Genomic DNA, 24,707 nt, shown 5'->3' with positions numbered 1-24,707 from the left:
AAAAATGTAAAGTGAGATTCTATGCTTCAGTGCTCATTGCGTTGGGGCTCTGCTACCTTCATCTTTTTATGCTGCTGTTTGTTTTTTTTTTTTTTTAGTCTTGTTCCATTCAGCCTTTTTTTTCTTCAACCTTAAGATAGAGACTTTTAAAGACTAGTTTTCTCTCCGGTAGGTGTTTGTACAGTGCCCAGCACAACCAGGTCCTCATTGTGACTGAGCCATTGGGTATTAATGTGATGCAAATAAACCGGTAATGAAAAGTAAATGTTTGTTCATGCTCTACTTTTAATGTTGATACGAAGTGCAAGAAATGTGTACAGAAGCCGCGTACTAGTTCACACTAGTAGGTGTGCAAGAGTGCCGCATTAACCACCTTTAAGTAAAAGACAGGGCCTGGTTTGTTCAAATGAACAACCCAAGGGAGAAAGGCTTTGCTGTGAAACCCTATGCCAAAGATTTTCAACAGTCCAAACTCTCCAGTTTTCTGAAGGCGACGGTGGCATTTATCTTTGGTTTCTTCTATATTGTGCTTTTGCATTTCACGAGAATGTCAAAACTCAGGGACGTTTGTGTTGAGGACGATAGTTTAACACCTATGTTAGCAGTAAATGTGAATATGTATTCTTCCTTCTGGCCTTGTTAGAAATGCTCTTTAGATAAGAAGTTGAAAACCAGAATAATAACAAGTATCTTTTTTTAACAAAAAAAGGCAGATGCTGCATTCCCTATTCTATGAGTTTACTACAAAAAGAGAAGTTCTCATAGTTGTCACGCACAAGCCCTTCTCTGGAGATTTCCAGAAAATAGTAATTGCAAGTCAAAATTTTGTATATTGTTACCAGAGGCAGGAGGGGAAGTGTGGAGGGAATGAGAACAAAATGTCTCATCACAGACATGGTCTCTCCCTGTCTCCTGATACATCCTTTCAAGTCCTTAGGTTTCCATTCCTGAATATCCTTTTCAGATGATCAGAATAAATCCAGCACTCTAACTTTTGTGATGTTCTTGTAGTGATTTTCCTTGACTGTCAATGGAAGATGTTTGTTTCATTTACAGAGAGCTAAACTAGTCTTTGGACGGTCAGTTGCTGACGAACACAACACATCATGTAGTAAAATATGTAACACAGGCAAAACATTTTCCTTTTCCACAAACCACCATTATTTAACAATACTCCAAATGTCTAGATTTCAGATTTAATGTCAAATGTGTTGAAAATTACATGGAAGATTCAATACTGAGATATGCTGGCATGCAGTCCTCATCTGGAAAAGAAAGCAGTCTGGAAACTTGTAGTCTTTTCACAATTACCGAAAGGAAGCATTAATGTACTGCAGCTTCAGTATTTGGAGTTATATTTTTCCTTATTTCACGCACACAGCCCCGGTAGTCATTGTGTCATTAATGCTTGGCTCTGATCACTATCTCAAACGGAACCGCTAAAGGACAAAGTCAAGGTGATGTGGCCTTAATATTACGTCTGCTCTATTTTTTTCAGGGGCCTGTTAGCCAGCAGCTTCACAGAAACACATTATTTGAAAGACGGCACTAATGTGGTTCTCGCACGCAATTACACGGTAAGGTTGGTGTGTCGTGGGTAGATGATGCTTCATCGTTAAAACCCAAAGTGCTCTCTGCTGGGATCTGAGCCACGGGATGAAACAGCTCCGTGTGATCTTCTTTTATTGTTGCCTTCAGTACCTTTTTGACTGCTGTGATCCTACACATGAATTTTTAGAGCGAGACTTTAAAGGCAGGCTGTTGGGTTTTAACCAGGTGACTCTTAAAATCTGTAAGATTTATTCAGCTTCTTGGAAATATACCTATTAAAGTTTTGTAATAAATGTTGATCAGTTATGGAGGAAAGTTATGGTTCAGGTAGGAAGAAAGCCCTAAATCTCTGATTTCCATAGTCCAGAACTCATATCAGAGGTTTTGAAGGCTTGGGTGCCTTTCTGCACTGGGGAAGCCATGGCTGGGGCTTGAGAGAGGGGGGCAGTTGTTTGCGTTTATTTCTTAAACCAGACCATAAGACACTTATGGCTATACTTTATACATACATACATATACATATATAAATACACACACACGTATGTATGTATGCGTATATTTATGTGTGTGTATATACAAATAAGGAAACATGAACCTTTTTAAAATCAGTAGCTAAAACCTGATTTTTATAAATAAGAAACATTTTAAGGCAGTAATGGTTTTGTCCTCTGACAGTACGAACGCCTTAATTAGAGACCATGCCCCAAGTGATTTAAATTACAAAGTTTGCCTTTTATCTGGCTAAGTCCTATAAAGTGTTTGTTGTGTTGCGTTATTTATTGATGCTGTCAGAAGAGGCATCATGCTTTGTGTTCCCATCCGTAATGGGCTTTGCCGGTCTCAGTGAAAGCCATTATTTGTTTGCATAACATCTTACTTCTGAAAAAGCATCTTCATTACAGCCCCAGACCGCCCAAGTAAAGCAATCATTTTGAAAGCTTTCAGTGTTTTGTTTTTTGCTGGATGCTCATATCTTCTTCAAAATCAGCTTAGTAGAAAATGGTCATTTGTTTTAGAAACAGGAAGGCTATATTGGCTCCTCAAGGAACTAAGAGGAAAGAAATGAAGTGCAGGCCACTTTGACAGATTAGCCTACATTAACATGGCTATGTCTAAAGCTAATGAGAACTAGGCATTCCCTTACTAAAAAAAAAAAAGTCTGTTTTCATAATGGCAGTAAGTCATGATTAATACTGACAGTGCATTTTGCTGCCTAAAATATTTTTTCGAGGCATCAGTGTATTCATTTTTCATTAAATGCTGCAATATGGTTTAAAAAAGATAAGTCTCTGTGATTTCATTTGTATATCTCTTCTTCGCTGAGGACATCAATATAGTCTGTAGTTGAAACCAAATCCAATTTCCCATTGAAAAGTTGCTTAGTCAAATTCTGCGTGGAGGGCAGAGCAAGTCAGGTTTGTGGAGCTGTCGTGTGGGGAGTTTCTCTAGCACACGAGTCAGTGTCCAGGTTATTCTTCTGGTTTGTAGCGCTTGAAAAATTTGCAGTTGTCAAAAGCTGGTATTTATTAAATGATCTCAAGTAAAAGTAGAGTATGACAAATCAGCCACGATAATTATTTGGGGGTGGTGGTGGTAGTGGTGTCATCCATTTTATATTCTAGTTTACAGGAATAAAAATATTTGATAGGAGAAAAAAAAAAATCGTGCAGTTCAGTGGAGTTACTGAGCTAGAAATCAATTTTCTACCAGTCCAATTGCAGGCCATGGTCTGATAAGTTTACATTTTCAGTATTGAACTTTGGCATCATGTAGCATGTGGATCCCAGAGAAGTTGTGAAATGGGCCACAACAAGGAGCTCAAAGTTAATAAAATGACAAGTTGTGTGTAGAGAGGGAAAAAAATCAGGACCTTTGCCATAATTCACTCTTTGATAAAGACAGCCAGACTGCGGCAGCAGCCTGTGTGGGATGAGATACCAGCCTGCCCTCCCCTTTTCACTGAGGACTGTGCTTAACACTGGTGATGCTAAACCCCAAAGACTGGCTTCTTAAGAGCTGCCTTGTACTTAACTTTAAGTGACAAGAATAAAACTACTTTATTTTTGCGTTTCGACAGTTTCAGGGTCACTGTGTGAGAGTCAGGGCTGAGGCAAGGGGTGTTGTTTTTTCTTCTGTCTTAGCAACTGGATGCTTGTAACTGATAATATTAAAATGAGGTGAAATGGTATGCTCTTGCTGGAAACTTTGACGTCCATAGCAATTGTGACTGAAGCAACCACCCCCAAAAAATTCAGTCTATGACTTCCTCCCTTTTATTGTGGCTTTATCCTTGCTAATGTGTTACTGACGTTTTATATGAGTACTGATGATAAAATTACCCAAGAGTAAAACGCTATTACCCTGTTTCTACTATTTCTTTAACTGAGATTTCTACTGAGATTTGAATTTTAAAAGTCAGATGTTGCTATTCTGTGTTCGGTTGCTCATATCAGAAACAAAAATCCTCTAAACAAATATTTTTCATGGTATAACCTTATTTGCAGAAAATTCATATCTGAATTATTCCATCTTGCACAGCATTTTCATGGCTATTGCTTTCTTTAACAAAATCAAGGTGGTCTTTAGAAGTCTGCTATGTGAGGCTTTGTAAGCGCAAGCCATGCCCCCAAACTGAAAAGGTTAATTAATGCAGCTGGATGGATGTGAACGAACCAAGTAATAAAAAGGCACAGTGAGATGACAGCTTGAAGCATGAGTGATAACTTTCCTTTGCACTAATAAGATGGGAACCTTTTACAACAGTGTTTTCAGTTTCCAGATGACATTCAAAGGAGCCACGAGAAAAGAAATGCTGGACGTGACACAGTCATTGCTTTCCAGCCAGTCACATAATTGGCAATGTAGTATAACCTTTAGTCAACAATAAAATTAACCTTGATTCCAGACAGATATGTGTGTGTGCTGAGAAAGTATCTCTGTTGTGGGTGCCTTTTGCAAGCTATGAATTATTAAGGAAATGCAATAATCTAGCTGCAAAATGAAATTGGACTGCTGCCTCTCAAAATAGAAGACCCTCCTAGTCTTGGTTGTTCTTAATAACATGCAGTCACTCAGTTGGGTAATTCAATAAAAGGTTTCCTTTGCAACCTGTTTTCCTTCCCCTTTTCTTGCTCTGTGATTTTTTTCAGGCTATGGGATTGGGATTGGCTTTTTTTATACTTCCCTTTATATGTAGCTGCTTCCCATAGACATACATAGATGTAAATGGCCTTAAGTAAAAATATGTGTGTCTATAGAAAGTAGTAACATGTGTTAGATGATTTGTTAATCTGATTAATTTTATAAAATATTCCATATTGTGGCTTTAAATAAAATAACACAGAAAAAGGCTGTCGGTCATGCAATTTAAATACCACTGGCCCTCTTTAAAAAAACGACCAAACCACAGAACAACAACAACAAAAAAAACCCCACCAGCCCAACCTCTGGGGTTTAAAAACACCCATTGTTTCCATTTAGGAACCCTTTGGGCTGTTAAATACAGCGAAATTTTAGTGGGGCAGGAAAGGTGCTGTCAACATGCTTCTGAATGAAATCAAAACCAGCTTCGAAAACCATGAGAGAACAAGCGAGCGAAGAACTTCTATGATTACTGAAATGGTTTCTCCTTTTTGCCATCAGGGTCACTGCTATTACCACGGCAATGTACGAGGGTACCCCGACTCCTCAGTCAGCCTCAGTACCTGCTCTGGACTCAGGTGAGCCAATATTTCAGTCATACTTGAGCTCCGTAAGAAACCACGCCAGTACTCATCGAGGGGTTTTTGCCTTTTAATGAATATATCAATGTCCATTTTTCAAATGTTGGTACAATCTCTGTAAAAACATTTTCCCTCTAGTTGCTCTGAAGAGAAAAAAAGAAATAGATAATGCAGTTTGGGGGTTTTCCATGACATCCCTTCTCTCTTGCTGCCCATCCTTCTCTATACCCTTTTGCAGCAGTGCGGTGCTTGGCACAGTTTTGGGCTGGCAGTCCCCGGCGTCCCTCCAGTCCTCCTTGTCCTCAGAGCTGTTTCACCACTGATGGCAGAACTGCTTTGCAGCTGTGAACTCATGCATGGTCCAGCAGCCTCACCATTAGGAGAGATTGCTTTATAAATATGGCTGTGGAGCTCAATAAATTGCATCCATGGCAGGTATGATGCTCAGCATTAGGATTTTAGCTACTTGTTAACAGAAGAGTAGCAGATTAACATCACCGAAAACCAAACCTCTTCTGAGTTTGAGAAAGGGACAGGCTGACAACGTTTTAAATACACAATGGACACAGTTCAGGAAACAATTATGTTCCTTACTTGGACAATCAGAGACTGGTATTTACTCACAGAGCTGTTCCAAATCACAGTAATTAACTGTAAATTGGCTCTAGTGTTCTCCCTGGAAAACCCAGTTTTCCTGTCAGATTTCCAGCTGTCTCAACCTTTTCTGGGTTTGTTTAGTTTATCTACAAACAGCATGAGTAGCTGGAGTCTTTTTCCCTTGATTTTGCATTTTGTGCTATAGTGGCATTATCGAGGCTTTTATAACCGGAGCTCTGGGACAGACAGCAGCAGAGAGAGCAAGCTCTCTGTTACCAGGACCCCTCTCCCTGTTGGAAGGACCCGCTTGCTGTAGTGGATGGGATTGCTGTGGCTCATTCCCACATGGAGAGGGGTTTTATGGGTGCTTCGGTATGTACCTGGCATCTTCCACAAGTTTACTCTAATTAATCCCTTGTATGGACCATGGCAGTCTGCATTCACCAGTCGCTCTCCCAGTCTGTAAAAATATAATGCAATGCCCTCGGTAGTTTAGTTAAAGGGATTGCATTGCTGCAGGAAAAATTTGCAGCATGTGGGACAGGGTCTGCACCAACATCTTGTTCCAGAGCTACCTAAGAAATGAAGAAGGCTCAAAAGAAATTACTCTTCCCAATATTAAAAGCATTTTATTTCTTCTCTAATGTGCTCCTTTTTCAATTGTTGAGCTCACAAGGTCCTTTCCCAGTTTTAGGCAGTCAGGTATGTCAAGGCAACATATATTGGCAGTGACATTTTTGTCTCAACTGGCACTATCACAGATAAATCCCCAGAGTGCAAGCTCACAGTATTAGGCTCCTTACCCATAGGAGAAGTGTAGCAGCATCTTTTTCAGTACAAGTTTTCATAAGAGTCCCTGCCAACACATGTTTTGCTCTAGCAGGAGATCAGCCGAGGACATATCTCAGTATCTGTGCCCATTTAGTTGCTGCAGGTTGGTTAAGAGAGTGTCCATGAGTGATAACAGTTTCTGATAAGGGTGCTTGTTGACTTGCTCCACAAAACACATTTCACAGCCTGACAGTCAATAGTAACAACTTCCAGTCATTACCTGTGCTTGACCTGAGGCAGCGATGTCCGTCTGAAAGGTTTCATAATGCACTGTCGACTCCTTGAACCACCCAGGCCTTCTCATTAAAACTGGTTAGGAATAAAAGGCCAGGTTGTGTGAAATCCCAAGTAGCTGCACTGAGGTCCTGAGAGCACTAAGCATCTTCCAGAATCAGGCCCACAGGTCACTGGATACCTCTACCACCAAAACATTATTGTGGCAATGCTCCCCCTTGAGAATCTGGGTGGAAAGATCTAGCTGAAGATGTCTCTGATCACTGCAGGGGGGTTGGATTAGATGACCTTTAAAGGTTCCTTCCAACCGACACCATTCTATGATTTATTGCATGTGATGCAGTCTGAAATAATAAGAGAAATAGGACAGTGGAAAACTATTTCATGTCTTACTTTGCTGGCAACTTTACTGGTATTACAGCTTAACAGAATAGTTAGGGTAGGATAGGATAGGGTAGGGTAGGGTAGGATAGGATAGGATAGGATAGGATAGGATAGGATAGGATAGGATAGGATAGGATAGGATAGGATAGGAGGCTGTACTTGCCCACCAACTTGCTTGAGTAGGGATTCTTGGTTTTCCATGGCATGATAAAGGCTGCAAGCTGCAGGCGTAAAGACATAAGACATCGCGTGGCCATGGAGCCCCAGGTGAGGACAGTCCCTGGTGCAGCCGTTTCACTTGCAGCAACCGCTGGAAGAAAGACTGGTCTCATTCTCAGTCTGTTCCTGGATTTGTTACAGTTTCTAAGTCAATTGGACAAATCTCTGTCTCAGTTTCTCCACCTGTGAAATTCATTTAATGATTCTTACCTAGCCCACACAGCTGTTGCATGGGGCTAAAGTTTACGTGCCTGACAAACACCTAATGAAAGGAAGTGCAAGCTGTCAGCTCACTGAAATCTCAGAGCACAAATTTCCTCCCACTCCTACTAGACAGGCACCTCAGGCGTTGTTCCAGGTGTGGACAGGTAGGGACTGTTCATTAAAAGACAAGAAACTAGTCATAAAGAATAAGTTCCACATTTTAGCATGCTCTGATGCCTGAGTGCTCAGCGGTAGTCAAAGAAGCAAAAAGGATCATAGGAATTACTGGGACAGAAATAGAGGATAGAACAAAAAACCTCATTACCACTTTATAAATCCATAGTGCACTCACACCTTGAATTCAGCGTGCAGTTCTTGTTTTCCCCTCCTCATTCCCATCTCAGAAAAGGAAGCATTATATACAGAAAAGGGCAAAAATTATGATCAAAGGTATGGAACAGCTTTTATCCAGGGAAAGAAAATAAACTAGGACCTGTAACTTTTGAAAGGATGTGACAGAGAAAAGGGGTATGATGAAATGAGGTTGAATGTCATGCTGAAGAGGGGACAATTGCTGAATATTTTGCATAACCCCAAAATTAGGAGACATCAAATGAAACTTTAGAGCAAAAGAAAGTATTTTTTATGTTCACCACAAAATGAAGCTGCAGAACTCACTGTCACAGGTCAGTGTCAATATAAAAACTATCAGCAGATTCAAAAAAGATGAGACAATTTGGGCAGAGGAGCTGGGGGAGCCTCTCCAGGGCTGTCAAAACCAAGGGTGTCCCAGACACTCATGCTGTCAGAGCTGGGCCTACCAACTGGGGTGTGCTTGTTATGCCCTTATATTTTACCCCTAAGTACCTGCTGTGGGCCAGGGCCAGAGGCAAGGTGCGGGGCTGGAGCAACCTTGCTCTGACCACACACAACCATCAAGTTCTTCCTTTCAGTGCAGCACTGCTGCCGATGCTCACTGCAGCTCACAAACACGGCTGAGCGTTTGAGATGTGTTATTAGTTTGTAAGTATGACACAGTTAGTCCATGATGAGCTATGGGAAGAATAAAGTGTGAAATCTGCAAACTAAGACAGGTTTGACTGGTTTACATTTTTCAGGCAGATCGAGGGGGTGAGATATAAAGATAAGTGAGGAATAGACTCAGCTCTCTTGCACACGGACACTCACGATTGCAGCTATGTAACATCCATTCAGACATAACATTCGAGCGCCTCGCTTCACATAGGATTACAATGGCACAAATAGTTGGATTGACACTGATAGCTGCCTAAAATGCAGGTTAGAGGAGAATATAATCATGCCATAATCTGTATCCTGCTGGCTCCTCTGGAGGAGGAAGGGCTGAATGGCAGAGAGGAGACGGTAAATGCTGAATGCATGAAATGGGAACAATGGGTAATCAGGATTTCCGGCACTTCCATCTGGGTAAGAAAGCCAATTAGACTGTAAAAGCTAGTGGGAAGGTGAAGGTACGACAAAGTCAAGTCGTTTCCTTCCTGTCCTCAGGAAATACCCTTCTGTTTATCTAGCTCAGAGGCTCTTCAAGTTTTTAGCAAATAGTTTTGGCCTGTAGCCACCACACACATCTTCTGTAATAAATTTGTATAGACTTGAATGATTTTGCCCCTATTATTTTCTCTGCAAGTGCAGAACCTAGCGAATACACACAAAAATGCAGCCTGAAGAAGAGCATCCATGGTCCAGGGGCTGGCAGAGGATGCTGGCATGGGGCTGTGCAGCTACGAAGGCATCTGCAGTGATGTCTCTGGTGGGGGGAGCTGGAGAGGTGCTCTCAGTCATGCCTCAGTCTGAGCACTCACAGGAAGCCTTTCCTTTCTGAAACACCAAAATGCTCTTGAAAATCCTAAGAATCCCACCGAGCTACCAAATTCCTAGGTAATAAGCCCATTCACAGGTACAAAAAGTATTCAGTTGTTGTCCAACCTCATCAGCGACTGAAAGATGCTGTGTCCACAGTGACAGTGATGGGGATAAGGCCCCAGAACTGAAAAGACAGTAATTTTTAATGGGATTGCATAGTTATGCTGCATGAGGCTGCCAGTACTAGAGCCACCCATTTTTCAAATGGTCTGGCTGAACTCACTGCATCCCAGACACAGCCAGCTAAGAGGGGATTTAAATATGACACTCCAGACATCAACTATTTAAAAAAGAAATGGAAGTAGGAAACCAGTGAGAAAAAAAAAAATCTAAATTCCTTATGACTCCTCAAGCATGATTTCCCCACAGAAGTGGAGATTTCATCCAAAAAAGAAGTTAGGAGAAAATCCCAGTTGAGAAAAGCACCGGTTTGGATGTCTGCTTCTGCTCCATACTTTCTGAAGAGCTTTTAGCTCATATAAACATCTCACATGGTGTTTAAGTTACCTGACTGTGAAACTACTGGAGGATTTTGGGCTTAATAGTAGAAAGCGTTCAGCTTCTGGGGTTTCATAACTTCTGTTTCCTGGCTGGTCAGGTGGCAAAAGCAGCTCCTGGAACACGATCACCTCTGCGGTCTGAGACGAACATTGTGTCCCTTCTTCGGCAATTGTGTGCACGCTGTCCCCAGGTGCACAGTAAACCCCAAGCACCTCTGCTACTGCTAGGGCAAGCAGGAGAGATGACCTGTACCCAGCTGTTTGAGCCTGCCCCTTCTCCACCTCATCTGTGTATGGCAGCACTTAATTTTTACAAAAAAAAAAAACAACCAAAAAACAACCAACAACCAAAAACCTGAAACTAAAAATATTTGTATACATTTTGAGACTTGAAAAAGCATCCTATGAGCATTAATGTGATGTGCAAGTTGGAATCAAGCCTTCTTTTATTCTTATGCCATTTGCTGCACAGTGCTACAAAATATGCTCCCTAAATTGGCACTGATGCCAACGTCTCTTTCCTTAGCCATTTTTCTCTGCTTTCCTTGGCCTGCCTTGCACCCTCCCACTTTCTCTGATAACACAATTTCTGTTTCCTGCAAGCGAAAAGCTGGACATGAAATTGCATTATCGCTTTCAATTCAAGTAACTCCCCGCTTAAATTCCAGGCATCAAAGTTGCAGACCAATATGCATTCACTCTGGACAAATCTGTCTTGCACTGAGAAAGGATTAAGTGTGTGCTACAGTAGTCTCTGGGTACGACTACATTTTAGACACTGTGCTATGGAATATATTTTCAGGTTAATGAAAGGCGTTGGCTGGAATAAAACGTATTTGACTAATGATGTGTCTGCGTGAGAACACCTCTACCACTAGTGCAATATGTAAAACCAATAATGCTACTACTTTAACCTCACTTTGAGTTGCTGCCCTTTGCTGATTTGGGTCAGACTTGTTATTTTAATGAAATCCTAATGTGCAGTATAGTAGGATAACGGTATTACTTGGGTCTTGTGTGATGCTTTTCATCAATAGATAATTGCTGTATGCAGTTACTAAAGTTTACCCCACTTTAAAGGTGAGGAACTGATGCAGAAAGAGGTGAATTACCTGTCCTAGGCTGCCCAGGGGCAGTGGTAGAGACAGGGGTACTCCTGTTTCTGGAGTCCAGCTCCCATTCTCTGTATTTCCCAGTCCTTTAAAGCTGAAGAATGACCAAACCATTTGGAAAATATCTGAAGATCACCTAGCCCATTAGAAAAACAGTCCACAGATCATCTTGTTAATTTATCCCAACAGTATTAATCTGCAACTAATTAAAACAGACTAAAAGTGAAGTTTTCATTCACTAGTTCATTTTTCTTCCTCTTTTGGTTTGCCTGCTTATTTGCCCAGGAATTTGTTATACAAAGTCCTGAGAATGTAGAATTGATAAGAAAAATAACTAAAAATGCCCTGTCACTTTACAGACCATCTTCTGATGTCACGCATGTTGAAAAACATCGCAGTGAACAACTGCTGTACCTCCACCACGAGCGTGCTGAGAACAACACTCCAGGGCCACGAGGCTCCAATTCTGTCATCTGTCAGCCTAAAACTCCCCTTTGTTCAACTAAAACTCTCACTGAAATCGGTGGTACAGCTGTGGGATTGGTCCTTTTACTTTTGAAGCTGTAGCATTAATTATGAAATGATGGTCCTGATGGTTTTTAGGCGACACGTGAGTTCTGCAGTTCTCGCTGTGTCTGTGGGCAGAGACAGGCTTAATGCGAATATGCGGTGTGTAAGCATGACAGCCCTCTGTAGTCTAATTAATTTCTTACAAACTGAAAACATCTACATTCTTCTTCTAGTGGTAATAGAGCTTTTTATTATTATTGTTTAGAAACGAGTATAAGCTTGAGCTTCATTAAAACCAAATGTTTAATTGCATTCATAGATATCAGATTTATTGATTCACTTAACTTTCCCTGTATAGTACAGCAGAATAATATATAACAGTTTCATATAATGCTAGCCTAGCCAAGTTTTACTTCAGCATCACAATTTCTCAGACAAGTATGCGTTGATGGTTTATGTTGGCAGGGCCTTTGCTTCTGCTGACAAGTTGGAAAAGAAAATTCCCATTTATATTTTGAGATTTCCTAAAGTCTGCTGATTTATGAAATACGACTGGTCTTGCATTAGGTTTTGTTTTGGTTTTCCTTTTTAAGAGAAAAAAATATCACATTTGACTTCATCAACAGTTTAAATAGTGGAATTATTCCATCAAATTTTATTTCCCTAATTGAGAGATTCCCGGAAAGTTAAACAGCACTTAATAACAAATTAATTATTTAAGTTATGTTTTAATTTCTTTTTCTTTGAGATGTAGAGAGTTCTCCCACCACAGGCCATCTCATATACACATTCCCCATGCGTCCATACGGCATCCAACGATGTACAGCAGGCAAATACCCACGAGTTGTTCATGTTTAGACCTGATTAGCAGCAATGTGGATGTGGGTGGTTTGGTGCTGACCACCAGACGCGAGCAGGATTCAAACCCTGTTGGGAGGTACCGTGACATATTAGCTCAGGCTCAAGACCACGGTGAAGCTGCTTCCACTTGGCTTGGAGCCTGTGAACCGGTGTCTGGACATGCTGCATGGCACAGATTTTTTTTCCTCCCTCTGTGCTACCAGTGATGAAAAGGACAGCCCCACAGTTTTAGGCAGGGTCTGAATTGTCTCTTGTCTTTCCTGCCCAGCTCATTTGCAAGATCTTTCTGACTTCCCAGCCTCAGTATGGTTTGGAACTGGGGAAAACACAGATGCCATCAGTTAGATACCTGGAGACCAAAACCTGTATACTTTATATTGCATTTTTCTCAAATATTTGTGAGCTCGGGAATTGAGTAGTCTTTTGCGTGGTAGAGGTAATGGTAGAAATCCCACAGGTTTCAGTAGAGGTTGGTCTTAAAGAATAGCCTCTTCTCGAGTACTCGCAGAGTTGCTGAAATCCCTTTGTGGTTCCTTATATAATTTTTGGTTGGGGGTCTTCAGTTTAATATACTGTCTATTTGCCACATTGGAAAACATATTATTTAACATTAATGCCTCCTTGAAAAATGGAAAAGTTGCACCACCTTGTTCTTCGGAGAATATAGGCTGACTCAGGAATGTGGGAGAGCCATGCTCAAGGCGAAGACACAGAAATGGTGTAGGAGTGACAGAGGCTTTTTTGAAACACCTGACAGAAGTGGAAGGAAAAAGTAGTTATGGATTTATTTTATTTGCATCAAATTCTTAGTACTCAATGACTGATAAGTATCATTCATCTAATCCTGCCACACCAAAAAAAGAAACCATAGCTTTTGAATAGTTGTGTTTTTAAGGTGCTGTGCTTGGCACTGGTCAATGGGGGAAAAATGCAATTGTAGGAAAAGAAAATTAGTCAAAACCAGAAAACTGGCCAAGAAAATTCATATTTGATATTCATTATCTTATTACAGATGGTCACAAGCCAAGTGCTGATATCCTGTAGGCACTTAAAGGATAAGTGTGCATTAAATGAAAAGTATGTTTTCCCTCATGCCGAATCTGCAGATTTTTTTTACCATTGTAGTGCTTCATATGCAAAGGTTTAACAGCATGAGCCTGTTAAAGGCTCATGCTGTCACCTGGGACGGGAGTCTCAGTGGCAAGTTGAATAGGCTGCCGTGGCTCTGGCATGCCCAGTAGAAAGAAAAATTAGTCACTCTGGTATCTGATCATTTGTGCATATCCTCTGCAGGTAGAGAAAATGAGTAAAGAAACAGTTATTTAGTTATTTTAGACAGTAGCTGGGTATACAAGGGCTATATCGGAAACCTGGCACTGATGTGGTGTGTTTTGGCTGTGAACTCCTGAGAACAAGATACTGGCTTTTAAATTAAAAAAAAAAAAAAAAAAAAAGAGGGCACTTAACCCAGTAAAAGGGCACTATTAAGTCTCTCCCTTTCTAGTGTAAATAAATAAAGAAAATTATTTCAGTCTATATTTTTAAGTTAATGATCTAAGCAGTATCAAGTTTAACATTAAAAATAAAACGCTTCGTGGTTTTATGTTGGTTTTGAGTTGTCAGTGACTGGAGATGGTCAGGCTACTCCATTTCAGTCAGTGGCCAATGGACTTTGGCCTCCATTGCTGGTTCCAGCTGCCTCCAGAATAAAATTAATTGCACAAGGGAAAGACAACAATCCTTATTTGATTGTGCTGATCACAGAGTTGCTGATTATCGGAGTAAAGGGAATAAGTTGTTCTAGTTTCCTAAATTCTTCAAGGAATAAGGCAGATTTGAAAATAATTTAGAACTGGAGGGTGTAAGGTTACTCAAATCATGGGGTGACCAGCTGGGAGGTCTCGCATCTGTCATGCATGCATTAAGTGTATCCTGGCTGTAGCTACAAGGGTCGCTGTGATAAATCAGTCCTGCCTTTCCAGCTGTGACCCGTCATACCCAGCATGCCTGCGCGATGGGTAAATGACGTATCTTACCTAAGGTACCTTGCCCAGGGTACTAAGGAAGCTACAAGTGAACTATCAGACCCTGATTCTTGGTTTGGATCAGCAAAGCAGGCTCCTGCGAATGCTATTGCTCAGTCTTTACTATCATGGGTTTCTAGTCTTGTTTTTTCTTGGATGTATAGCTATTCTAGTCACCAGCAAAACAGTCATCTGTTGGCTTGGCTGAACTGATGTTAGTGACATTTTGTAGTAAAACCGTGCAGTCAGCTTGGAATGAAAATTTCAGTTAACTGGTTAGGAGGCCAAAGACTTTGAGTTTCTTCATCTTATCTTGCTAAGAATAGAATAGCTAGGGCAGCTTTTCCCTAATAATTTTAATTCTTATTTTTAAATCGCTCTTTATGGTGTCATTAACCTGCTTCTGGGTCCTTCCTCATCTTCCTTTTTTTCTTTTTTTCAGCTCTCTGCAGAAGACTTGTATAGCCACTACAATGGTTGTAGTATCTTACCTTTGTTCCAGTACAGACAGAAATAAAAAGAGCAGATGCTTCCTATGCACCAAAAGGACACACTAATAAAATATAGCCATCTTTGGGCTGAAAATGATGGCTGTTTAATAGCATATATAGATAGTACAGAGCAGTTTAGCAGATGAATTGAGGAAGAATGCCTGGGCCAATTAAAAGTTTCATGGAATTTCAGATAGGTAGATTGTAATTATTGCTGCTGAACCTTTGCCAGTGCTTAGGGATTAATGTCTTCATAATTTAAAGACAAGGAAGAAATTAGTAATGCAGTGCACTATTCAGTGTGGTGTCTAACTGATGAATGCTTACAACACCCCATAAGCAAATGCTTAGTTTAGAAAAATGGGTTTTAAAGGGTGTCTTTTTCTGGTCACACATTTACCCAACAAAACCTGATACCCAGCTTGATGTAGGAATTATGCAGGACCCTCCTGTGTGGTTGGCAGTATGTGCTCAGGATGCAAGTTAGGCACAGAATATTAAATTCCTTTCTTTTGCAGTAATTTCTACTTGAGCCCTGTCTGTAAACCTACTTCATGCCTTCTTATGCTGTACCAGTCCTGATGTACAGTAGAGCAGTCTTCTTACTCTGTGGTCCTACAGCTGCAGTTATAATTGCTAATTCCAGCAGTATTGTTGGAGATCATCCTACTTTATGCCATATAGTACCAGAAATCCTATTCCAGCATGTGCAGACCATGGACACTGCCTATATTTCCTGTGCTGAGCTGACAGAGCAGCCTTATGCCAGCAGCTTCCTCAGCAGGAGGAACTGGAAAGATAGTCAACCTTTTGTCAAATTTGTTCTACTCTAGCAGCTCATAAAATCTGGCCAGGACCCAGCACAAGAACCCAAGCTGGCTTTTACTTGGTGAGTTGTCTGGAGTATACAGGGAGAGCGGTTTGTGGTTAGGAAGGCAGCACATAGAGCTCAGAATTGGCTACATGTCCTAGGTTCTTCCACATGCTTCCTGGAGCAAGGTGTATCTCCTCCCGAGCCCCTCTTTCCTCTTTGCATGCTGCAGCTTAAAGTAGCGCAACAAGAGTGTTTTCACTGGTGGAAAACCTTTGAGATCCTCAAAGAGCCGGTGGTATTGGTGTAAAAATTATTATTTTGGGGAGTAAAATGAGTTAAACAGGAATCCACTGGTTAATATATCTGAGCTTCATTCTGCTGCCCCACCGTGCAATATTTAATAATCCATTTTGATAGTGCAATGCCCCTTTCGCCTGGCAGAATTGATGCTTGCATCAGCATTTGGTTTAAAAGGTATAATGCACACTGCATTATAATGAATATAATTTTAATCAAAATGAATACTTTCACTCTGTAACTTTCCTTACAAAAGCATTTCAGCACGCTTTTGTTCATTACCGTTTGCCATGGGTCCTCAGAAGCACACACGTCATGACTCCACTCAGCAATGGCAATGTATCACTGGGGGAATGGAAAACACATAAAACACAAATATAATTTTGCTCTACAGTACAGCACTTCAGAAGAGGAAAATTTTCTTTGAGCCATTGCTTCTTTTAAAGTGTAGTATGCTGCAGTGACAAATATACAGCCTTGATGTTTCTTGCTCCACTCCACCTTGACATTGTAAATCACTGTTTTGCTTTTTCATACTCTGTCATTATTAAAACCTGTTGTAACTTTGTTGTAGACAAACATACGTTTGCTCTTGAAAACCACGTGTCTAACTCTGTCCTCATATGTAACAGGGGAATGATTGTATTTGAAAACAAGAGCTACATTCTGGAGCCATTAGAAGGTGCTGCCAGTGAACACAAGATCTACCGAGCAGAGAATTTGAAAATAGCCCCAGGATCTTGTGGCCACCAGCTGGACGTCTCTGCCATGAGAGCTGGTGACAATGACACAGCGCTCCGTTCTCCTGCTGGCAGGGTAAGGTGTTAGTGCACTTTTATGCTTCTGGCTTGCTGAGCGCATCTCAGGTAGCATTTCCAGATTACTGCCCACCGTAGCTCTTTGTTGCAAGGAGTCGCTACTGAGCAAAACATTAAACCATATAGTCCTCTTCTGTTGATGTCATGTGCTTAAGCGCATGCTTAAAATTAAGCTTATACTTACATGTTTTGCTAAAGCTTTATTGCTTTTTCTTGATCCTGCATGCAGAACTTGTTTTTTACTTTCTTTTTGGTAATGAGACGGCACAGAAAAGTTTATGGTTTCATATTACGGTAATATATTTTAGTTCATGTATGATTATAGCCAGAATTTAAGGCCACATAAGAACACTGAGCAATGTCTGGAAAAGTTCTTGCCCACCCAAGATGGAAAAGAACATGATAGCTGTGACGCTTTGCTAATATTAGGCTTTGAATCTTCACGTTCTACTAGGAAAGTATCTTATGCAGACAAAACAAATCGTCACCATATTATTTCATGTGAATAATGTGAAATGCATCTAGCTAATGGAAACTGCAGAAAATTACCAAACGAACTAAAAATCAGGACAAGGAAGCACTCTGATAAGTCCATCTGCATATTGGATGAGGATTGTAGGAAAGACTGGTTTAGGTGTTCAGAAATTATACAGTGACACAAATCTGCCCACAGCATTTATTAAATGTCACCTATTGGGATTCATACTTGCATATACTACCAAGCCTTTGCACCAGGCTAGCTGTTAAGGAGAGCAACCTAAATGGCGTCCCAAGGTATTACTTATATAGTGGAATTAATTTATTTTACATATATTAATATATGTATATGTATATATTAAATATTATATCTGATGCATTAGCCTTTGAATATACCATTTTATGGGCTAAGCATATTTCTAAAAATACGTGCAGGTTGAAACCATTGGGAAAGTACTTTTCACAAATTTATTACGTTTTCCTCAAAAACTTTGTAACTTTTGACTGAATTTCACTGAAGCAATCAATGTAATAGTAGGAAAACAAAATAGAATGTGTGCAGGCGACTAGGTGAGACAATCAAAGCAGTTCTACTGTTACCCTAATGGTTCTCACATTTTGTTGATGGCTTCAACTACATGCCAGAATTCACCTTAAATAGCTGAAAAAATATTTTTGCTGTGGTTCAGTAGACATAATTATAAAACCTGTCAACAGTCACATCATACGGATAGGTGCAATATATATAATGAGCATGTTGGATATGCTTCGGATGCATGAATTTTGAAAGTAGTGAAATGTAATGCGTGGAGTGAGTTTTCACATTTCAGTGTTGTCATCAGCTAAGTAGGCTGTCAGGACATACTGCATAAAGATGACCTGCAAAGCATGGAGACATAAGGCTGCTCCAAATTACACTCGGTGACAGAGTGAGCAGAAATCTAGTCTCAGGTTCAGGGCATGATGAAAATTTTCTGTTTCTTGACAGGTTTGGGGGATCTTTTGGTTTGGTGTTTTTCCCCTGACCCTTCTTTCAACTACCTACACTAAATTCTTACTAAGCAGAGCTGAAATGTGACATCAGTATATCACAAAGCTAGACTAGCCTTTGGGTTAGATTTAAATACAGATAAGTGATAGGACAAACAGTAGACTCAGCTTCCTAGATCCAAACATGAGATTTAAAAGAGCAAGTCAGGTAACGTAGCAGATGTGTGCAGACAGGTTTTGCCCCATTGGAGCTGGGTCTCTATAGATACTGGGTCATTTCATAACTCAGTGGACGGTCAAATTGCAGCAGGGAGTGTTTTCCAGCTGAGCTCCACTGAGATAGGATCCTACAGAAAGCAAGCCTGATGTGTAAGATAGCACCTACAATATGGCATTTTCTCTGTAGCCACAAAAATTCGCTATTTTGGTGGTGCTGGTGGACCACAGGTCAGGCAAGTGAGCCCTTCAGGGCAAGTGGATCACTGAGGGTCTGCAACACTGCAGTGTGACTCCAAGCCATGCCAATTCCCTGACAGGGGAGCATGAGGCAGGGCTACAGCGGCAGGGGACAACAGTTTAGTGATAGGATCAGGTGTGGCAGAAGCAGGGGAGAAAGGCAATGGTCAGTGGAACAAAGCATATTGTATCCCGTCATCTATTGTCTATCATGGCTGTATTATTGACTCTAAATTTTAATTCTGAAGGATTAACTCAGGCAACGGATTGTGCATTGGTGCAGCGGGCTTCAGAAAGCAAGCTGAAATAAGTCATAATTAGGTATATTTTATAAATAAATGTTGTATCCAAGGAATGCACATAGCCTTTGGGCAAATCACAGGAATGGATTTGTTATGCAAGTCAGTCACCAGAGGCTTACATGATTATACCCTGCCAGCCAATTTCTCTCAGGCTAACTCTCTCCAGTCCAAACAGTTTTACTCTTGGTAAAAACTAAATGGTTTAAACTGACTGATGTAGCAGAGCTCTTCTTATATCTTTGTAGCTGGAATGTCTCATCTTTTACTTTTCCTTTAGAAGAAGTTTAGAGGCACCTTGGGGGTACATCTCTGATCAGACCGCATAATAAATTTCAGGTTTATGTTACACTTTTAGTGTCTGAGAGATCAATTCCATTGCAAACAACACCCACGTGGTAATTCGCCTTATGAGGCATCTCACTCATGTCTGATATATTTTGCAGGGAGGTAAACCAAGCTCTGCCAGAGCACTGTAGGTTCTGCTGAAGTCTACTGAGGCATGGCAGGCCCTTTGCATTGCATCCGCTGCTGATCGGGAGCAGCAGGGGGGGACGGGCTGACTCGTGCCGTCCTGGTGCCCAGCCGGCATATCACCAGGCACTGCTAATGACCTGTGTGGCAGACAAGGCATGGGGTGTGCACCAAGTCTGTGCGCACACCGTGACCCCATGGTAGTGACTGTTGCCTCCAGCAGAGCACAACAAGATGACAGAGAACCCCGATACGAGTAGTCATAAGAATTACAAGAGGTTGTAAGAACCTGAGCCCGTTTGCCAGACCCCTAATAAGTGTAATCCTGTGAAGTGTTGTATCATTGACGTTTAGTTCATTAATGATAGCTTTGACTGCTTTCTCAGTTCATAAATACTGTCCAAATGGAACTTAACTATTTTCCAGTTATTGTAGTTTGAAGGCTGTGTCACACTATTAAATATGAGTTTGAAAGTCAGAGTTACTAAAAGTTACATCTGCCGCTTTCCTCTATACACATTGCTTCTTGCAAAACATTCAAAATAGTTAATCTGCAGATAACAAAGAGGAGCCCTTTGGTAATGTGAAGAAAACTTTGTGAAATTTGGCTGGAAGGGAAAGGCCAGCACTGACTTAGCTCAGGGGGTTACACAGTTTGCCTTGGAACAGTCTGCTTTGGAAAGCTTTAGTCATGTTTTAGGTTATAGAGCATTGGTTTAGTTCAAGACATCATGGTCATTAGGAGGTCATGCATCTGCTTAAGCTCCTTAAGTTCTGGCATGAAGATCAGATATACTGCTGAGACCTCTTTTCCCTAACTGTCTTATTCCAGAAACAAGGGAGGAATGATAGAATAGATGCTCAGCTGCTCTAAATCACAGAACTTTTACAGGCATTAATAGATAACTTAAATTTATGGTAGCAGAGGAGCTGTGCTATGATTAGTACTGTTACAAAATCGTTTCATTTTCTTCACTGACCTTTTTGTGGCTAAGCATTATGATTTCTTTAGACCTGCATTTAGAACCGCAAGTAGTGTGACCAGCTGTTTAGTATGAATATACAGATACAAAATTAAATGTGTGCATTCCATTTTTAGAGTATTAGCTTGCTTCCTGTAGTGGGTTGACCCTGACCGGACACCAGGTGCCCACCAAAGCTGCTCTATCACTCCCCCTCCTCAGCTGGACAGGGAAAGAAATATAATGAAAGGCTTGTGGGTTGAGATAAGGACAGGGAGAGATCGCTCACCAATTACTTTACCATCATGGGAAAAACAGACTCAACTTGAGGAAAAAAACCTGATTTATTACCAATCAGAGTAGGATAATGAGACATAAAACATAAAGCTTAAAACACCTTCCCCCCACCCCTCCCTTCTTCCTGAGCTCAACTTGACTCCCAGTTTTCTCTACCTCCTCCCTGCTAGCAGTGCAGGGGGATGGGGTCAGTTCATCACACCTTGTCTCTGCTTCTCCTTTCTCCTCAGGGGGAGGGCTCCTCGCACTCTTCCCCTGCTCCAGCGTGGGGTCCCTCCCACAGGAGACAGTCCTCCAGGAACTTCTCCAGCATGAATCCTTCACACGGGCTTGCATTTCTTCATGAGCTGCTCCAGCATGGATGCCTTCCATGGGGTGCAGCCCTTCAGGAACAGGCTGCTCCAGCGTGGGTCCCTGCGGGGTCACAGGTCCTGCCAGCAAACCTGCTCCAGCACGGGCTTCCCACAGGGTCACAGCATCCTTCGGGCATCCTCCTGCTCTGGCATGGGGTGCTCCCTGGGCTGCAGGGGGATCTCTGCCCCACCGCTAACCCCCCTGGGCTGCAGGGGGGTATCTGCCCCACCGCTAACCCCCCTGGGCTGCAGGGGGTATCTGCCCCACCGCTAACCCCCCTGGGCTGCAGGGGGGTATCTGCCCCACCGCTAACCCCCCTGGGCTGCAGGGGGGTATCTGCCCCACCGCTAACCCCCCTGGGCTGCAGGGGGGTATCTGCCCCACCGCTAACCTCCCTGGGCTGCAGGGGGGTATCTGCCCCACCGCTAACCCCCCTGGGCTGCAGGGGGATCTCTGCCCCACCGCTAACCTCCCTGGGCTGCAGGGGGATCTCTGCCCCACCGCTAACCCCCCTGGGCTGCAGGGGGATCTCTGCCCCACCGCTAACCTCCCTGGGCTGCAGGGGGATCTCTGCCCCACCGCTAACCTCCCTGGGCTGCAGGGGGATCTCTGCCCCACCGCTAACCCCCCTGGGCTGCAGGGGGATCTCTGCCCCACCGCTAACCTCCCTGGGCTGCAGGGGGATCTCTGCCCCACCGCTAACCCCCCTGGGCTACCAGGGGGATTTCTGCCCCACCGCTAACCCCCCTGGGCTGCAGGGGGATCTCTGCCCCACCGCTAACCTCCCTGGGCTGCAGGGGTATCTGCCCCACTGCTAACCCCCCCGGGCTGCAGGGGGGTATCTGCCCCACCGCTAACCCCCCTGGGCTGCGGGGGCACAGCCTGCCTCACCGTGGTCTTCACCACGGGCTGCAGGGGAATCTCTGCTCTGGTGCCTGGAGCACCTCCTTCCCCTCCTTCTTCACTGGCCTTGGTGTCTGCAGGCTTGTTCCTCTCACACAGCCTCACTCCCCTCTCCTGGCTGCAATTGCCCAGGGTATTTCCCACCCCCATTCTTAAACATGTTTCTGCAGTTTTTGTTCCTGGGCTTTTCTTCCTACATAATTTATCAGTTGACCACTTGATCTCTTCTCTGCTTCACTCAATATCCCTTTATCTCTCATTTTTCTTAGTAGCCAGTTTGTCTATTGTGTGAAATGTTTGCTAAAAGTCATCTCATCATTTCTTTAAATGTGCCTCGGAAATAGCAAAGGTCTTTCTGCTGCTAGAGATTATATTCTCCTGCGAGGAAAGATAACTCAAACATTTCAACTGCAAAAAGCTGAAAGGTTGAGAGAGACTTTGCAACACTTTCCAGCTTGCTATGATCAAATCCTGGGTTTGTTTTTTTTTGTAAGTACCACATAGACTATTTCTGTTGTAGTAGGTAAAAGGAAAACTTCCATGAGGAGAAGGAATACAGTAAAAATTAGTATGTAGTGAAATCTTTGGAAGTCTGAGGTGTTGCGTATCTCCCCCTGCAAGCACTTTGTTGGGCTGAGGCACAGCTGATTCCAAGGGTCACTTATTGCAAAAACAAAATACTGTTTTCATCTTTTTTGACAGTACAAGAGGGAAACTCTGAAGACAACAAAGTATGTGGAGCTCGTAATTGTGGCAGATAATCGTGAGGTAAGAAACTTAAAACTAAAAAGTTATGGGAAGCACTGGTAGGAAATGGGTAGCTCAGTTCAGCTGCTGCAGTCTTGCACGCAATGTGCTTCAGACAGTAATATGGTGGTTGTCAAAGTAAAGCTTCTTCCCTAATTAGGGCTGGGCAGTGGAAGGCACTATTAAGGTAGGACAACAGTGACAGTCAATTGTAAAATCTCTTGCAATACTTCATAAGGAATTTGACTCTCATATAACTGGGATATCTGGCAGTAATTGAAGAGGCAAATACAAATTCTCTGCCCTGGATCTCCTTGAGTCTTCGCTGCCATTGACTTTGCCCTCAGCGGGACCGTCGCTGTGTGGACGACACCGCAGGATCCCGCAGTTGCTTTTGAAGCAGTACTTTAGCATCACGTTGCATGAAGCACCACTGCCTTCCTGTCAGTTTGCAAAGACAGCTTCAAAGCGAGTAACCAGGACCGGCTGTAGAAGTGTTCCAGTGTGCTGAATGGCAACCAAAGATCTAAATCTTGGTTTGAATTATTTTGCTACTTACTTTTTTTTTTTTGGTCTCCTTGAGCACTGCTAGTTAGGGAATTACAGCCCCTCTGCTGCAAGAGCTGAAACAGCTAACAGAAGAGCCTTTTCTTTTTCACAAAACATCAGTGTCTGAAAGATCCCTGTGTAAAACTTAGGGATTTTAAAACCTTTTCATGAGAACCAGAATCCTACCCCACAGCCTGTGCTTATTCTGAAGCAGACGGTGGTCCCATGAGGCCAAGAGGAGTCTGCCGATGGCCCTTGGTTGCACTGTGTCATTCCCAAACATCACCGACAAAGCTGGCAGAGTAGGGTGGCTGGTGGGGGGAAACTGTGATATTTGTGCTGCTAGTACATTGATCCTTTACATTCCAAGTTTCAGAGACAAGGCAAGGATGTGGAAAAAATTAAGCAGAGGCTGATAGAAATTGCAAACTATGTTGATAAGGTAAGAACATAAGCATTATTTCACTTTTTCCAAACTTACTACACTTTCTGAAGGCTGTTGCTGTGAAGTCTATGTTTCTTCTACTAGTAAATTAAGAAAGCCACCACGCTCAGATTGGCAGCTTTCACAACATTTGCCACTTTCCTTATTCACCCGCCTTTTCAAAGAGCTACCCCTGCTGCTTCCCTTATACTCCAGTATTTCAGAGCAATGCTTCTCTCCAACCAGTAAAACCAGTTTAAGTAAACTTAAACCTTTCATATGCCCTTCAACATACTAAGACCTGAGCTCTGCTCTGCTATATATGGGATGTATATATCTGTGGAAGCACTACCTCTAAGGAAATATACAATTTAGCCCTAGGATTTTATTAACATGGGAAGAGTGTGGGGATAATCACATATGGAACAGCCTGCAGAAAAAAGGATCATTTTGAGGAGGATTTTGGAGAACAAAGTCCTTTGCAGCAGCAAGGGAAGGTCCAATTGTAAGGGCCACAAAGAACCTGTGACGACACAGTCAGTAAGATATATAGCCCAAGGAAGACGGCAGAATTAAAAATCTGCAGTGCTTAAGGAAGCAGAAGTTGATGGCTGAGTGAGCGTGATAAGAGAGAGACATGCACTAGGTTTTTTGTACTTGAAGTAATTTCTTGACAATAAATAATAATGCTGAGCCCTCTACAG

At 42.2% G+C, this 24,707-nt stretch overlaps 1 protein-coding gene across 2 annotated transcripts in view; it reads left to right on the top strand.

Moving 5' to 3' along the window:
• Positions 1-24,707, top strand: part of ADAM12 (ADAM metallopeptidase domain 12) — a 190,411-nt gene that overhangs the window by 105,189 nt on the left and 60,515 nt on the right. For both annotated transcript variants that reach the window (XM_075107644.1, XM_075107645.1), the window contains exons 4-8: positions 1,499-1,577; positions 5,194-5,270; positions 16,886-17,069; positions 22,986-23,051; positions 23,950-24,021. In XM_075107644.1, the coding sequence (XP_074963745.1) occupies positions 1,499-1,577; positions 5,194-5,270; positions 16,886-17,069; positions 22,986-23,051; positions 23,950-24,021 (478 nt within the window). The remainder of the gene's footprint in view (positions 1-1,498; positions 1,578-5,193; positions 5,271-16,885; positions 17,070-22,985; positions 23,052-23,949; positions 24,022-24,707) is intronic.

The sequence above is a fragment of the Phalacrocorax aristotelis genome, chromosome 12, assembly GCF_949628215.1.
Source record: "Phalacrocorax aristotelis chromosome 12, bGulAri2.1, whole genome shotgun sequence".
In the NCBI taxonomy this organism is placed as follows: domain Eukaryota; kingdom Metazoa; phylum Chordata; class Aves; order Suliformes; family Phalacrocoracidae; genus Phalacrocorax; species Phalacrocorax aristotelis.
This window is presented reverse-complemented; position numbering and strand designations above follow the sequence as displayed.